The sequence below is a fragment of the Mesoplodon bidens genome, assembly GCF_964165515.1.
Source record: "Mesoplodon bidens genome assembly, chromosome: 18".
Classification (NCBI taxonomy): Eukaryota; Metazoa; Chordata; class Mammalia; order Artiodactyla; family Ziphiidae; genus Mesoplodon; species Mesoplodon bidens.
The window spans coordinates 51,558,811-51,575,820 of NC_138175.1; the positions used below are offsets into that span (position 1 = coordinate 51,558,811).

The 17,010-nt window shown below is 50.9% G+C and overlaps 1 protein-coding gene across 1 annotated transcript; it reads right to left on the reverse strand.

Annotated features, from left to right (window-relative positions):
- Positions 1–1,729: 1,729 nt before the first annotated feature.
- Positions 1,730–16,857, reverse strand: RSPH6A (radial spoke head 6 homolog A; the record flags this gene model as incomplete). The annotated part of the gene is made up of 6 exons (XM_081216056.1): positions 1,730–1,976; positions 5,048–5,165; positions 5,944–6,097; positions 7,435–8,196; positions 13,498–13,732; positions 16,184–16,857. The coding sequence occupies 6 exons, from the start codon at positions 16,855–16,857 to the stop codon at positions 1,730–1,732; spliced, it is 2,190 nt and encodes a 729-aa protein (XP_081072182.1).
- Positions 16,858–17,010: the final 153 nt, after the last annotated feature.

Here is a 17,010-nt window from a genome sequence, read left to right on the forward strand (position 1 = left end):
TACTAACACCAAACATCTCCACATTTCCCACCAACCTCCTATGTATCTCCATAACTCCACAATCTTCAATAATCTCACTTGGTCCTCCGACACCCACCAAAATTTTATTGATCCCTGCAATGTCCCCAGTGTCCCAATAATCCACTAGTAACCCAAAATCTCTTCCTGATCCCATCAGCCCTCTGATAGCCAGTGCCCCTCACTTCTTCTGACACCACCCTGCCCCCATCACAGATCTTCCTAGACCCACTTATTCAATCGCCTCCCAGATTTCTCACCGGAATGTCCCAGAAGCATCTCACACTCAACAAGTCCTTCAATGAAACTGACATCTTACTCCAAATCCTGCTCCTCTCCTGTGTCCCCATTTTAGGGCTGGCACTGACATCCCCTCCAGTCACCAGGCTGCAGAACTCAGTGTCTCCCTAGACTTCTGCCATTTCCCTTCACTCCCTGATTCCAGTCCCCAAGTCTTTTGCATTCTGTCACCTGAATTCCTCCGTTCCAATCCATTCCTCTGCGCAGCCCTGCTCTAAACTCCTCCTCTCCTGCTTGGGCCCTCCCTGTATCAGCCTTGTCTCTGCTCTCCCAGACTCCTGTCTCACCGCTCTATCTGCCCTCCACTTGGCATCTAGAGAGGTCTTTCTAAAGCATGATAATGATCAGGACCCTGCCCTGTTCAAAGCCCATCTGTGGCCTCCCTAGGGCTCTCAGGACAAAGTTCAGCCCTGGGTAATCTGTTCCTGCCAACCTCTCTTTCCAGCCTCATTTCTCACCACTGACTCCTCACACCATGTCCCAAAAATGAGGTTTGAGAATCTACCCCAACACAACACACTCTCTCTTGCCCTTGGGTCTTTGAATGCCCTGTTTCCTCTGCTTGGAATGCCCTACCACTCTGTTTTTGACCATTTGTGAGCCAGCTCAGGAGCTCTGTCAGTCCTCTGGGCGCCCCTATCTGGGTTGTCATTGCCTAGGGAATGTGTCTGTCTCTCCTGTAGAGTGTGAGCCCCTGGAAAGCAGATCTGGGGCCACTGGGTCGACACTGTGTTCCCAGCACAGGGCTGGGTTGACCCGGGGCACTTCAATAGTTGTTTGGGGCTTCCCCAGTGGCACAATGGTTAGGAATCCGCCTGCCAATGCAGGGGACATGGGTTCGAGCCCTGGTCCAGGAAGATCCCACATGCTGCGGAGCAGCTAAGCCTGTTCACCACAACTACTGAGCCCGTGAGCCACAACTACTGAGCCCGCGTGCCTAGAGCCCGTGCTCCACAAGAGAAGCCACCGCAGTGAGAAGCCCATGCAGCGCAACAAAGAGTAGCCCCCGCTCACTGAAACTAGAGAAGGCCCACGCGCAGCAACGAAGACCCAACGCAGCCAAAAATAAGTAAATAAATACATAAATAAATAAAATTAAAAAAATAGTTGTTTGATGGCCAGATGAATGAATAAATGAACAGATGGGAGAGACTATGCCGGGCAATGTCTGTGTTCCTAGCAAAGTGCCACAGTCCTGACTTGGAGGCCATGTCAACAAATGCGGTGAACAAATGAATGAGTGACTCGGCTGGAATGCCCTGAGGAAATTTTATTTAGAGCAGCTGCCTACCTCTTCTACCCCTGCCCTCTAGGGGCAGAAAGCAAACCAACAGTGAAAAAAAACCAAGCTAAAACCATGTATGAGGGAAAACTTGCTATCTACCTGCCTGGGGAAGGGGGCTATGGGGCCTCAGTCATCCTGGTCCTCCTCCTCCTCATCTTCCTCCTCCTCCTCTTCCTCTTCCTCTTCCTCCGAGGCCGCCAGGGCCTGCTCCTGGGCAGCCTTGAGGGCCTGCTCCTCCTCCACTGTGGGGTCGCTCATCTCCATGATCTCTGGGCCGCTGGGGTACTCCTGCTGAACTGGGGCTGGCAGGGACGGGCTGAAATTCTCAGGACTGTACTTGTGGCCCCAGCCGATGTAGATGTTCTCAAACTTCCTGGAGGGGCAGAGAGATGCTGGGAAATCCTCCCTCAAAGACCCCAGCCTGGACTTTTGTTAAAGGTGGGACCCAGCCTAGGAATGGCATGCCTGCAAAGTTATGTGTGGTAGAGTGGAATGTGCCCACCAGGTTTCTCTGTTCATTTGTTCTTTCAGTGTTCACTTAGCACCTACTAAGTGTCAGGTCTTGTCTAGAGCCGCACTGTCTAACAGCACATGTAGCTGTTGAGCACCTGAAATGTGGTGAGACTGAAGAACTGAATTTCTCATTTTATCTAATTTTCAAATTTCACGTGTGGACTCTTCTTTGACCCATTGATTATTTAGGACTCTGTGGTTTAATTTCTACATACCTGTGAATTTCCCACATTTCCTTCTTTTACTGATTTCTAATTTCATTCCAGTGTGGTAAGAGAAGAAATTTTATACGATCAATCCTTTTAAATTTATTGAGACTTGTTTTATGGCTAGCATTTGGTCTATCCTGGAGAATGTTCCGTACACACTTGAAAAGAATGTGTGTCCTACTGTTGTTGGAGTGGATTTTATTTAATTTTAATTAATTTTAATTAACTTAAATTTAAACAATAAAACTGATACTTCATTTATTGGAAGACATCTAAGTATGTCTGGGACAACTTGGGTACACGAATCTACTTTTTCAACTGTAAGTGCTGTGAAATCTGAATACAGGTCAAGTATTTCTGATGAAAATTTAGTACCCGAATTGAGATGTACTGTGAGTGTAAACTTCACCCCAGATTCTGAAGACTTAGTATGAAAAAAAGAGTGTAAACTAGCTCATTAATAATTTTTACATTATTGATTTCACGTTGTAATGAGAATGTTTAGGATATTTGGGGTTAAATACATTATTAAAATGAATTTTGCCTGTTTATTTTTTTTTATTATTATTTTTTTTGTGGTACGCGGGCCTCTCACTGTTGTGACCTCACCCGTTGCGGAGCACAGGCTCCGGACGCGCAGGCCCAGTGGCCATGGCTCACGGGCCCAGCCGCTCCGCGGCATGTGGGATCTTCCCGGACCAGGGCACGAACCTGCGTCCCCTGCATCGGCAGGCAGACTCTCAACCACTGTGCTACCAGGGAAGCCCGTCTGTTTATTTGTATTTCTTGAATGTGGTTACAAGAAAATTTAAAATGACATATGTGGCTCATATTTTGTTTATATTGACCAGCACTGGTCTAGATATGGGAACCTAGCAGTGAACAAATTAGACAAGAATCCCTGCTGTGGTGCCTACATTCTAGAGACAGGAGACTGACAATAAACCAGAGCATAACTGGTTGCATCCCAGGCCCACCAATTCACCTCTCCCCAGAATTTTAATGGGAGAAGGAAAGAGGAGTAGATGGGGGGAAAGGGAGCAGACTAAGAGACAGGGAGAGAGGCGGAGAGTTTGCCACGGGGAGCAGTTTGGATTTGACCTTATTTTCATAGCCTTGCTGTTCCCTCGAGAATCATTTTCCTCCGGGTCTTCCCCGGGGCCTTCAAATACACTGCCTTCCTTGGAAGACCCTGACCTCTGCCAGCCCTGGTTCCTGGGGTCCAGGAACCAGCAGCCTCACCCAGGAGGCTGTGCTTTCTAGGAAGGCAGAGTCTTGTGCTCCAACCCAGACCCAGGCGACCAGAACCTGAGCTTTAACCAGAGCCCCTGGTGAGTCCTACCCACTCACAGTTTGGGAAGCTCTGGTCTAGAATGTCCTTCTGCCTGCTTTGCCCCTAGTTACTTCTTTTTTTCCCCCAAAGATTTCCGATCAAGGCTGCTTTTCTCAGCCTTGAATCCTTCCTTGATCCCCTCAAGACATGACAGGTATGAGCTGTCATTGGTCCCTCCACTCTCCCTAGTGGTACTTCTCTTAGTTTGTAACAGGATATTTCATGGGGGTAAGGGGGTGAGGGAGGGTGAAGCTCGATGTACATCTAACACCTATGCTTCCTCTGCCTGCTCCCAGAGTAGGATCCATATCTGCTTTTTCAACAAAGTACTTGGGGCCCAGCGTACAGCTGGTAAACGGTGACATTCAAGAATCTTTTATAAAGAAAAAAAGTGGCGAGATGGATGCATGGTTGGGTGGTGGATGGGAGGGTGGATGGGTGGTTGGGTAAGTGGGGGTTGGAGGATGGGTGGGTGAGTGCAGCTCCAAGTTTGGATCCTTTGCTTTCAGAGGGATGCTGGCAAGTTAGGGTGTGGCCAGAAGAAGGGCGCTGGCAAAAGCAAGCATACCTCTTCCATGCTTCTGGAGGCGAAAAAGAAATGGTCAAGAATGTGGTTAAATTATCAAGATGATGTAAAATCCCACCTTGACTGTGAAGCATCGTATCGAATACAGGGCAGGCTGTTCACTGGTATGGAAAAGGAAAAGCTATGAAAAACCGTCATGCCATCTGCTGGACAGAGCCGGTAAGTGCACGCCCCGTGGCTGCAGGCTGCGCTCTCTAGTGGCTGAGCGGAAAAGCTGGGATGGTGCCTGGTGAGAAGCTGAGGGACTTGTCTCGAGTGTGTAGCCGAGGTGGGAGGATGTGGGAGTGACTTCCACCTGCCAATCTTTTGGGAACAGCTGGTGGGGGATCCTGGTGGGGAAGATTTGTGTCCTTAGAGAGAAGATCCTTCAGATTGGAAGAACTGTGGAGGAGGCCCAGGGAAGGAGTTAGCTTCCCCAGAGATGAGACTCTGCCCATCGAGGCCACCCCAAAGGGGACATCTGAGTCCTGTCTGGCTCCATGCCTCAGACAGCAAGGAAGCCTGGGCCAAGGGGCCAAGGTATCCACGTTTGAATACTGCACAGGCAGTGTGATCCCTGAGTTAATTCCTTCCCCTTCCTGACCTTCCATTGTTTCATCCCAGGGGCTCACACACTCGGTATGGGATTTCTCGTTTTAGCCCTAGTGGGACCCCTGGGAGCTGAGTGAAGAGGTTAGCCCCTGGGGGCTTCCTGAAGGGAGCTGTCCCAATCTCTGCCCACCCTGGTGAGTTGCCCCACCCGGCCTGGCTCTGATGAAGTTGTAGCGGCGCCCTCTGCTGGGAGGCACTAGGAGAAGACCTACTTGCCACTGGCGTAGGCATAGGCCCCTGGCCAGAGATTGGAGCGCATGACAGCCACGGAGTACTGGGGGCAGAGGCTGCAGGACGGGCGGGCGGTCCACGGTGACATGTGCATGATTTCTGTGGGGGAGGAGAGCGCACCAGGGAGGTCAGAGGCTAGGCTGCAGCTCCCCCCGCCCTGCACAGCCCCCTGGAGGGAAGGTAGAGAGGAGGAAGACAGGGAGCAAAGAGGGAGGGCAAGGAAGGGCCTGTGGGGCTAACAGCATTGGCTTCAGTGTTTGAACCCTGGCTCTGACCACTCTCTCACTGTGTGGCCCTAGGAAGCCACTACACCTGTCTGAGCCTCAGTGACCGCACCCGGGAAAGGAGGCACTTATCTCACCTCCTTTGTAGGGTGGCAGTGAGCCCTGAGGCCCCGACAGGGGAGCTACTGTGATTCTCCTTCGAGGCTGGCCATCAGTTTGGACCAGGGATCAGAGGACAGGGCACAGGCTCCAGGCTCATGGAAATCGGGGTCCACATACAGACTCTGTTCGCTCGCCCACTCTCAGCCTCTCCTTTCTTCCTTCAGATGCCTGAGATCCCCACCTCAGGAAATTCTTGTCTAGTCTTCCAAAATCCAGCTCAAGTCCTGCCTCTTCTGGGAAGGACTCTTTAGCTATCTCTCCCCCTCCCCAAACCCATATGGGACTCGAAAGACCGTATCTCACCATCTGGACCATTGCCATGTGCCAGACAAGGTTCACAAGATGGACACATTCCTACAACTCCATGGGATGCCCATTTTATAGATGAGAACACAACCAAAGCTCACAGAGGTGCCCCCCACCACCAGTCTCGCTGCCCCTCCCTTTCTCCCAGTCTCCACCAGAGCTGTGTGTGAAGTGAGGGCTCTTACCTGCATCTTCTGAGAGTGGCATCAGCAGCGGGGGCCCGACCTCCTGCTCCACCTCCTCTATCCACTCATCTGCCTTCTCTTCCTCCTCCCCCAGCTCCTCCTCCTCCTCCTCCTCCTCTGTCTTCTGCAAAGGGTTCACCCAAGTGCAGCGGCCCTGGAGGTGGGGAGGAGGTCAGGTGGTACCCCCAGGGCACAGAGCCCGGCCTGTACTCTGGGAGGAGGTGAAGGACCAGGCAAGGACACTGGGGACGGGTCCTGTTCTCAGGGACCCAGAAGTGGGTAGAAGGACAAGGTTAGTTGCCCAGGTAGGAGGTGAGGGGAGAATGGGCTGAGAGCTGCAGCAGTGAGATGGGGACTCCTGCCTCTCTCAGGTTCTGTGGCCTCCACTTGTGCATCCATTCATCCATTCATTTACTGTATATTTAAGGAGCACCTACCAGATACAGGCACTGCTCTCAGCGCTGGATATGTGTCCTTGAGAAAAGAAACCCCCCCATGTCTGCCCTTGTGGAGTTGACATTTGGCAGCCCATATGATCCTCTGTTTGCTCATCTGCGAAATGGGGGTGTCATGGGTGCCTCTCTCATTGGATTGTTGCTGGGTTGCAGGAGGTACTGAAGAGCAATAAATGTTTGTTGAATGAGTGAGTGAACCTAAGTGCAGAGCATGTAGCAGACTTCGGTTTCAGCAACTATGAAATGCGAATGACCATTGTACCGATCTCAGAAGCAGTTATTTGGATTCAATAAAACATTGTGGAGTCAATGTTTATTGAATAAATGAATGAATAAAAAGTTCCTAGCACACAGCAGGTGCTGCCTTGAGAGAATAAATAAATGTATGTAAAGTTCAGACACACTAGGCATTCAATAAATGCAGGTCCACCATCTCTTATCCACAATTCCAAAATCTGAAAAGCTTTTTTGAAAACCAAAAGTTTTTTCACAAGTCATTTGGCAGAAACCCTGACCTGAGTGATCAGAAGCTCTTCAGTTCTGCTGCAGAAATAATGATGCCTTTGAATACAGGCTGCAGCCCCAGCCCCTGCTTGAGATGTTGCATAACATGTAGTATGTGCATTGTGTCACTTTTTTAGTGTGTGTGTCACCTTTATTTTTATTTATGTTTTTAAAGTACTCTTATTTTTGTACCTACTGTTTTTTTGGCCGCACCAGGAGTCTTGTGGGATCTCAGTTCCCCGACCAGGGATCAAACCCGGGCACCCCCCTCCAGAAGTGAGTCCTAACCACTGGACCACCAGGGAATTCCTGTCACCTTTTTAAAATCTGAAAAATTCAGAATTCCAAGGTGCATCTGGCCCCAAAGGTTTCTGACAGGGGACTGTCAACCAATATCTGTTGAATGAATGAAGGAATGGATGAATGAATACTACTGAGCATGAGGCCTAGCTGCCGAGCAGGTGCTTGCTGTCTTATTTTGGAGTCACACCTGGTGCTACGACCCGTGGGGAGGCTGGAGTCCGGCCCTCACCTGTGGCAGGATGTGCTGCGTATGATGCACCCAGTTGGCCATAGAGTCCACCAACTCGAGGACCGGGATGCCCTCAAAGTCGGGGTTCTCCTCGTAAGAGTCGCGCCGGGCACCGCCCTCCTCCTCCTCGTCGCCCTCCTCCTCGCCGAACTGGTAGAAGCCGAGGGGGCTGATGTGTGTGGCAGCTGAGATGCGGGCTATCTGGGCCCGCAGGTAGTTGGCCTCGTTGCCCGGGAAGGGTGGGTAGCTGATGACCGGCGCATCCAGGAAGCCAGTGAAGAACTTCTTGATCTTGCGGGCCTGCACGATCTGGATCGGCGTGACGTGGGGCAGCCTCACCCACGGCCGGCCCGGCTCGTTGCACACGAAATACACGTACTTGTTGGCGCCGTTTCGGCTCGCTTCCTTGGGGACGACGGGCGGCGGCTTCCACGTGGGCTTGGGGATGACGTTGGTGACCTTCTCCTCGCCCTCGTCACCCTCCTCCTCGCCGTGCGCCTCCATGACCTCGCCGCCCTCCATCATCTCCTCCACCTCCTCCTCCACCTCCTCCTCACCCTCCAGGAATTCCACCTCAGCCACCAGGTAGCTGCGACTGAGCCCCAGGATCTTGCCCCAGAAGCGGCAGGTGTGGATGGGCTGCTGCTCCACTAGCTGCTTCAGGGCCATGAAGATGCGGAAGTTCTCGTCTGAGCTCAGGCCCACGCCGGCCTGTTCGAAGTAGAAGGCCTTCTCCATGATGTTGGGCGCGGCCAAACTGGCCTGCAGAGGGCGGGGCGGAAGGCAGAGGGAACCAGGCTGAAGCCCTGCTCCCCAGCCCGACTTTTCTAGAGTCTACAGAGTGAAACGACTCTGTAACCCAGTTGCTCATGCCACCGTTTCTGGCCACTGAGATGTAGGGGTAAGTGTGCCAAGGAACGATGATGCCTAAATTGTACAGCTGATGTAAAAGATTTGGGGACAAGCATCCTGAGGTTTTTCCTAAAGGTATATACTGCATTCCCATTTTCTTACAAGCTCCATTTGTGAACAACACAGTGTTAAAAGGAACAATTATTGTATCCTCTTCCTTTGCCTGCCAGACTGCTTCGTTGTTCACAAATGCCTGAAGTTCTTGTCCACAGGAGGATTACACGTTCCCACCCCCACCCCACTGCATTCAGGAGTGGCCATGTCACTTGTTCTGACCACTTGAAATGGCAGTGAAAGGGACACGGGTCATACCCAGGCAGGAGCTGTAAGAAACAATGTGGGTTTTGCTCTGCCTTCTTTTTCCTGCTCTGCAACTGCGGAAGCCTGTGTTACAGTGGCACTTCCATCACCCTCCAGCTCAAGTGTCTGATAAGCCAAGCCCCCTTGCCAAGCCTGGATGGGCAGGTAGTGTGAGTGAGAAATAAACTGTGTGGTGTTAAGTCACTGAGATTGCTTGGCTGTTTGTTTGGGGTTTTTTTAATGTTTATTTTATTTTATTTTTTGGCTGCATTGGGTCTTCATTGCTGCATGCGGGCTTTTCTCTGGTTGCAGTGAGCGGGGGCTACTTTTCCTTGTAGTGCGTGGTCTTCTCATTGCGGTGGCTTCTCTTGTTGCGGATCATGGGCTTCAGTAGTTGTGGCTCGCGGGCTCTAGAGCACAGGCTCAGTAGCTGTGGCACACGGGCTTAGTTGCTTCGCGGGATGTGGGATCTTCCCAGACCAGGGTCCAAACCTATGTCCCCTGCACTGGCAGGCAGATTCTTAACAACTGCGCCACCAGGGAAGCCCACACTGTTTGTTATCTCAGCTTGAAATGGCACACCCTGACTAACACTCTATAGGAGGAGAATTGTTATATTGAAAGGGATTCTGGCAGTTGCCCTCAATCTTTTTTTTTTTTTCTTTTTGCCAGGCAGTCCAGCTTGTGGGATCTTAGGTCCCTGACCAGGGATTGAACCCATGCCCCGTGCAGTGGAAGTGTGAAGTCCTAACCACTGGACCACCAGGGAATTCCCTGCCCTCAATCTTAAATGCAGTGCAAAACTTGTCTGCCTAGGGGACTTCCCTGATGGCACAGTGGTTAAGACTCTGCGCTCCCAATGCAGGGGGCCCGAGTTTGATCCCTGGTCAGGGAACTAGATCCCACATGCACGCCACGACCAAGGGTTCACATGCCACAACTAAGGAGCCCACATGCCACAATTAAAGGAGCCGGCGAGCCGCAACTAAGGATTCCTGGAGCTGCAATTAAGGAGCCTCCCTGCCACAACTAAGACCCCATGCAACCAAATAAATAAATAAACCTTGTCTGCCTAATTGATATTGACACCAGCAACTCGGGGACAGGGTCAAAACTTAATCCCAAGACTCACTGTGCTGCCAGCAGGGAAGATAAGGGAATGAGCATAGAAAACTCTCTTTGGGGTGTGTGCCTGGCCCATGAGCCAATGGCCATCACCCTCTTTCTGGTACTGTCTTCCACCCACTTGGCAATGGAGCGGCCACACCAACCGTGATTAAATGATATCACCCTGCCTTCTGGCCACTGGTGATTGGAGCAAGTGAGGACAACTGCTCCAAAATGGCAGATCAGGCTCTTCTTCTCTACCTCTGCAATTTGTAACTGGGTGGAGAGAAAGTACAGCTGGCGTCTCCCTGCCTAGAAATTACTTCTTTGGGATGGCTGGGTTTAAACCCGGGTTGGTCTGGCTCCAGAGGTCATATTCTTAGTCCCTACTCCTTAATTCCTCTATTAACTGTGGTCAGAATCTTCCTTCCTCTTTCTTTCTCCCAGTTTCCAGGAAGATCCTGTCTATGATCTGGGAGAAAAGATTTCCTAGTGGCAACTAGATGAATTAAAAAAAAAAAATTCAGGAAGTGTGGGGCAGCTGTATGCTGCTGTGTGAGGAGGGAGGGGAGAGAGAGTAGAGGGGAGATATGGGCACTGAGATCCCTGAATACCAGCTTGGCCTGGGGCCCAGCTACATTCCTGCCCTTGGGTTCAACGGCAGATGGCACCATCCCCAACCCCCTTCTCCACTGCTTGCCTTCTCCACAGTAACTTTCCCAGCGCCCCTTGCAGTCAAGGGATAATGTGACCCAATCTGGCCAATAAGACACAAGCAGAGGTTTTCTGAGGGGCTCCTGGGAAACTTTTGCTCCCCTGATTGATTGATTGATGTATTTATTTATTTACTTATTTGGGGGGGCCACACTGTATGGCTTGCAGGATCTTAGTTCCCCAAGCAGGGATTGAACCTGTACCTTCAGCAGTGAAAGGGCAGAGTCCTAACCACTGGACCGCCAGGGAATTCCCTTGCTCCCCTTGTTTAAAAAAATAAAGGGGGAGGGAATTCCCTGGTAGTCCAGTGGTTAGGACTCAGCACTTCCACTGCTGTGGCCTGGGTTCAATCTCTGATTGGGGAACTAATATCCCACAATCTCGCAAGCCACATGGCTCAGCCAAAAAAAAGAAGGAAAGAAAAGAAAGGAAGGGAGGGAGGGAGGGAGAGAGAGAGAGAGAGAGAGAGAGAGAGAAAGAAAGAAGAAGAAGGAAGGAAGGAAAGGGAAAAAAGGGGGAGACATACGGTGAAGAGCTTCCCCTCTCTTTTGGGGGCGCTGGTGTGGATATGATGTCCGAGGCTGTAGCAGTCATTTTTCAAACATGAAATGACAAACTCAAGGACCAAACATCAACAACGTGATGAAGGCAGAACAGAGGGGAGGAAAGAGCTGGGAGTCTTCAGGATCTCACAGAGATGCTGCCCCAACTCTACTCACTCTTGGCAAAGTAAAGTAATGAAATGTTTTGCTGAACTGCTTGTGCCATTTTAATCAAGCACTTGTAGCCCAAAGTAAGCCTTACTGACTGCCTTGGCCAGAGATAGGATTTAATTTATTTATTTTTCTTATGTTTTGGTCATGCCGCGCAGCATGTGGGATCTTAGTTCCCTGACCAGGGATCTAACCCGAGCCCCCTGCAGTGGAAACGGAGTCTTAACCACTGAACTGCCAGGAAATTCCTCAGAAATAGGATTTATAACCAGGCTTCTATGATGCTGAAAACGGCTTTCTTGGTTTGGGTGGAGTGGAGGGGAGGGATGAGGGAAGAAAGCCCTCAGTGCCCCTTCACTGGGGAGCCAACTTACCAGCCCTAGACTGCTTGCACCTATTAGGTGTGAGAAAAACTATCTCGTCTAAGCCACTTGTCTTCATTTCTGCGACAACTATTTCCTGTCTTAAAGTGATCTGTGTTGCCAAACAAGTACAAGAATAATACTAAAGTTAGTTTAAAACTATGAATGTGAGGATAGTCAGGAACTTTTCAAAAAACAGAGGTGCAGTGATGGGGAGTCTTATGCTACCAAACAGCCAAACGTGCTATGCAGCGGTTGTACACAACAAGCAGGAGAGTCCCAGAGCAGAAAGCCATCTACAGAGCAAGGCAGAAAACAGAGACTCCAGAAACAGACTGGAGTCCGTATCGGTGTAAATAAATGGTAGAAGTGGCATTTTCAAAGCAGGAGAAAGGATGGATTTTTCCATAAATGCTGTTGGGGATCATGGAAGAAACAGAAATTCTTTGCCTTTGGAAGAAATAGAAAATGAGAGAAATGAGAGCCCTTCCTCCCGTCAGACAGAAAAACAAATACAAAATGCTGAATCATGGATTTGAGTCTCTTCCTAGAAGCATGCACAGGCCACAAACGCCCACAATTTTGCCCTTCTACAGACCTCCTCCTATTAAAAACTCCAGCTCAAAAAAAAAACACCCCAAAAAAACAAAAACAAAAACCAAAACCAAAACCAAAAAACCTCCAGCTCCAAGTTCTAAGGGGGTGGGACTCTAGGGACCAAGCGTTCGAAGAGGGCGGAGCCTCCCTCCGGATTGAATTTTAAGGGGGCGGAGCCTCACGGGCTGTGGAATTCTAAGCGGGTGGAGCCTCTAGAGGCACAGCTTCTAAGGAGGCGGGGCCGACAGGGACTTGCGTTAGATAGGGGTGCGACCTGGAGGTGTGGGGGAGGAAGGGTGCAGTTCTAAGGGGGTGCGGCCTCCCAAGGAGAGACTGCTGATCTGAAATTTAAAACCATATTCTCAGGTAAGACTGTTCCTCATGTCTAAGACTTGGATTCCGACCTGCGCTCTGCTCACCCAAGGAAGGGCTCATTCCTTGGCCAGATTGTCGTTTCCAGTTCTCTCACTATCCCACCCCACTGTCGCCAGAATCCTAGAATTTCAGAAGCATAAAACGTGAGCACAGACCAACAGCATCAGCAGAGACGGCAGAGGTGATAGCCCGGGCTTTGGAGGACATGGTCCTGCCTCCCTAGTCCTGTCTTTTCTAGTTTCGAGCCCTCTAAGTCCTTCCTCCACAAATAGGAATAATAAATGGCACTTGCCTTACAAGGTCGTTTCAGGGAGGAAACGAGCCCATGCTCCTAAAACTCTTAGCCGGGGGTGGGGGGTGCCTAGGAGGTGTCAGAATTATGATAAACAGAGTTCTCAACAAATGTTTCTTAAACGAGTGAAAGAACATTTCAGCCAAATTTTAAGCCGTCGTCCAATGCTGGAAACAGAATCGTGGAATTAAATATTCTGAGGATAGTAGAATGTTCATCAGTCATGGGTGGAAGAGTTCTCAGCGGGTCTCAACTTGCAAAAGGGGAAACTGAGTCCCGGGGATAGGAGGCAAATTCAGTGTTGAGAGACTCCAGGAGTCAGTGGGTTTCACAGAAAACGTCCACAGAGCAGTTATTTGCAGAAAGGAGTAAGGGATGGTAGGGGAAATCAGCCTCCACCTCCATGTGGCTGGAGTCAGCTTTCTACAAAGCACAGCTGTCCAATCTTTCCTCTGCTTCAAACCCTCCCATGGCGCCCCAGTGGTCTCAGGAGAAAGCCCAAGCCCCTTAGCCTGGCGTTCAAGGACCTCTGTGACCTGGTCCCCGCCCCACATTCTGGGCTGAAATCGTGTGTGTTTCTGGGTGGTGCTGTGCGCTCCCTCCCCTCCAGGCATTAGCAGGAGCTGTGCCTAAACCCGGGCCACCACCGCTCTTCCGCCGCACGCCCCTCCCCACCCACCGGTTCACTCACCGCCTCCTCCTCCATCTCCTGTTCGCCCTCGCCGCCGCCGCTCCGGCCGAACAGCGCCTTCTGCCTCTCGGCCATCTCGTAGGTGGTCTGCATCTCTGGGTCATCCCGAAGCGTGTCCAACTTGGGGTGGAACCACTCCCACTGAGTGGTGCGGTTCAGCGACTCCAGGAGGAACAAGGGGTCCTCGGGCCGCTGGTTCAGGATCTTGGTCAGCAGGTTCACCAGGTGCTCATACCTGCCTCCGGGAGAGGGGAATGGGAGGTGGGGGACGTCGCTCACTCAGCATACTGAGCTTGCTGCTGTGTTTCTGGCCCTGTGCCTGGCTCTGGGGACACAGGGAAGAGAAAAGGTCCCTGCCCTGGTGGAGCTGATGGTCTGGTGATGGAGACATATTAACCAAATGTGCAAAATATATAGTGTGTTGGGGGTGGTAATTTATACGGAGACAAATAAAGCAGGGAATGGGGACTGGGAATGCCAGGGATAGGAGATGCTTTACAATTTTAAATAGGGAGGCCAGGGAGGGGGCATACCATGCGAATATTGGAAGGAAGAGTATTTCAGTCAGAGGGAACAGCATATGCATAGGCCCTGAGACATTTTATGAGTCTAACATAACCTTGATACCAAAACTCAAGGAAACTAGGAGAAAGGGAAATTCCATGTCATTCTCATTTAGAAATATAGATGCTGAAATCCTAAGCAAAATATTAGCAAGTGGCATCCAACATCCTCAAAAGGATGACACACCATGATTAAATTTGGCTAATAACAGGAATGCAAGACTGAACTGGTATTAGAAAAACAGGAAAAAAATATAATTCAGCACATTAACATGTTAAAGGATATGTAAGATCACCTGAGTAGGTGCAGAGAAACTGATAACATTCAACACCCATTCATGATTTTTAAAAACCTAGCAAACTAGGAATAGAATGTAATATTTTATAATCTTATAAAGGGGAGCCACAAGTAACCTGCAGCACACACCAAACGTAATGGTAAAAGACTGAATATTTCTCCTATGAGATTGGAAATGAAGATGCCTTCTTTCACCACTTCTATATAATAATGCACTGGAGGTCCCAGCCAATGCAATCCGACATGAAAAAGGTAGAAGAATTAGAAAGGAAGCAAAACTGTCATGGTTTGCAGATGATATGGTTGAGAATGGAGTGCAAAGGCCTTGAGCTGAGGGTGTGCCTGGCATGTTGGAGGAACACTGAGGAGGTCTGGAGTAGGGCGAGGAAGAGGGGTTGTGGCGGGAAAGGAGGCCGGAGTGATAACAGTATCATCATGGCTTCCAATCACCCGAGTCAGGCACTGTGCTGGGCACCTGAGAGCAACGTTGAATTCTCGCCACAATCATACATCTGAGGAAGGAACAATTACGATCCCCACTCTCCAGATGAGGAAACTGAGGCTTAAGAAAAGTTGAGGTCATGAGGTCACACAGTGGTAACACAGCCAGGATTAAAAACCAGGTTGGCCTGATTTCAAAACATGTATGTCTAGCCGTCTTCAGTGTGCAAACCCTTTGGCAGCAGTCCTGGGTGTGGTGGAGGGCCATCACTGAATTGGGAAGGGTAAAGAGGAGTGAGACTTTGGCCAGGGCTTTACAATAAGGGACCCTGAAGCTCCTGAGGGCTGGGTACTATCAGGGAAGAGATGGAGGTTAATTTTGACTAGATTTTAGGATCTGAGGTAGGAGCTGACTAAAGATGAAGTTTGTAGAGGGAGAAGGGGCTGAATCATATAGGGCCTTGAAGGCTGTTACGAGGAGCCTGAACCTTCTCCTGAGGGCACTGGTGAGCCACAGCAGGCTCGGAGAGGAGGAGGAATGGGAGTCAGCTTTGTGCTTTAGCAAGACCTGTTACTTCAAACTCGTCTTCTCTCACTTCCTCTCTTCCTCCCTTGGTTCCAGTCACGCCAGCCTCCTTGCTGTTCCTCAAACACGGCAACCTTCAAAGCCTTGAAGCTCACTGTGTTCTGTATCTGGACAACTCTTCCTCCAATTACCTGCAAGATGCTCTCCCTTACCTCCTTCAGGTCCCTGATCAAGTGCCACTTCCTCAGAGAGGCCTTCCCTGACCTCACACTATTTAATATCCCCTCCTTATCCCCCTTACTCTGCCTTATTGCTCACCTTAGCTCTTATCATCACCTTATACCTTATTGTATTTATTGTCTACTCTCCCACTAGAGTGTCAGCTTCATGAGGATGTGACAGGGGGCTGAGAGGTGTGTTATGACTGCAGCTAAGTGGCCTTGGCAAGTGCCGTCCTCAGGCAGGAAACTTTAGTGGATAAAAGGGCCTCAGGAGCCAAATCACTTGTGTTGAAATCCTGGCTCTGCCACATCTTAGCTGTGTTATTTTGGATATGGGACCTAATTCCTCCGTGTCTGTTTCCTCTCTTGTAAAGTAGGAACAAAAGATGTACTGACCTCAGCCATGAGAACCAGATGTTTCTGTGTGAAGCACTGGCACAGCGTCTGGTAAGTAAATGCTAGCTATCGTTAGTATTTATTCCCCGACTCCTAAGCTGAGTTAGAGGCCCCCAGAGTGGTCGCTGGTTCTCAGTGAGGAGCAATCTCGTCTGAGACCCCAGGCCTGAGGCAGGGCCTTGCCTGGGGCTTCTCCCTGCCTGGGCCCCTCCCTCTCCCCACTCCGGGGCCCCCTTCTCACAGGCTGAGGTCGCAATTGACGCTGGTCTGCAGCAGGTAGGCCTTGGCGTTCTGCACGGCCAGCTCTCGAGGTTCTGGCTCAGGCACCTCCATATTGAAGGGCATGAAGCCCAGCTCAGAGGGCGAGAACTGGAGCGCAGGGTCATCCCGTAGGTAGGGCCCATGCCGGGTGTCCTGGCTGAACTGCAGGTCTTCTCTCTGGTACCTGGTGTACTGGCCCAAGAGGTCAGCCCGGGGCTCCTGGTAGGCAGACTCCACTTGCTGGAATAGGTTGCCTTCACCCTGCTGTAGCTGCTGCAGCATTAGGCTGGCGTTGTGGCTGGCCTGGAGCCTGCCTTCACTCGGGTAAGTTTGGGGCTGTACCTCTGAGGGAAAGCCCGTATTCAGGGAAGGGTATTCAATGCTCCCCCGCTGGGCCTCCTCGGCCTGAAAAATAAAGTTCTCACTTGGGGTCAGACTGGCCCCTCGTGACCAGCCCCGGTTGATCTGGCTCGACACCGTCTCCCGACTGCCGCGCAGGATCTGAGCGTCGAGCGGTATCTGCTGCACCTCTTCAGGGACAGTGGGCTGGGGCCTAGTGTGTTCCCGACTGCGCCGCCGCTCGGAGACCTGGGAATTCCTACGGCTGGAGGTCGGCTGAGGAGGGGGCTCAGGGTCGGGGGGTAGGTCTCCCATAGTTCAAAGGGATCGCAGATTCCTAGGAGGAAGGCTTGCAGATAGGCAGGCCAGACCAGTCGCCCGGCTTGTGTGTGTTCGGCAGCCGCTAGGCCAGCGGTGCCGGTTTCTAACGAGGGAGGGGGCGGCCCGTTACCAAGGGAGGGCGCACGC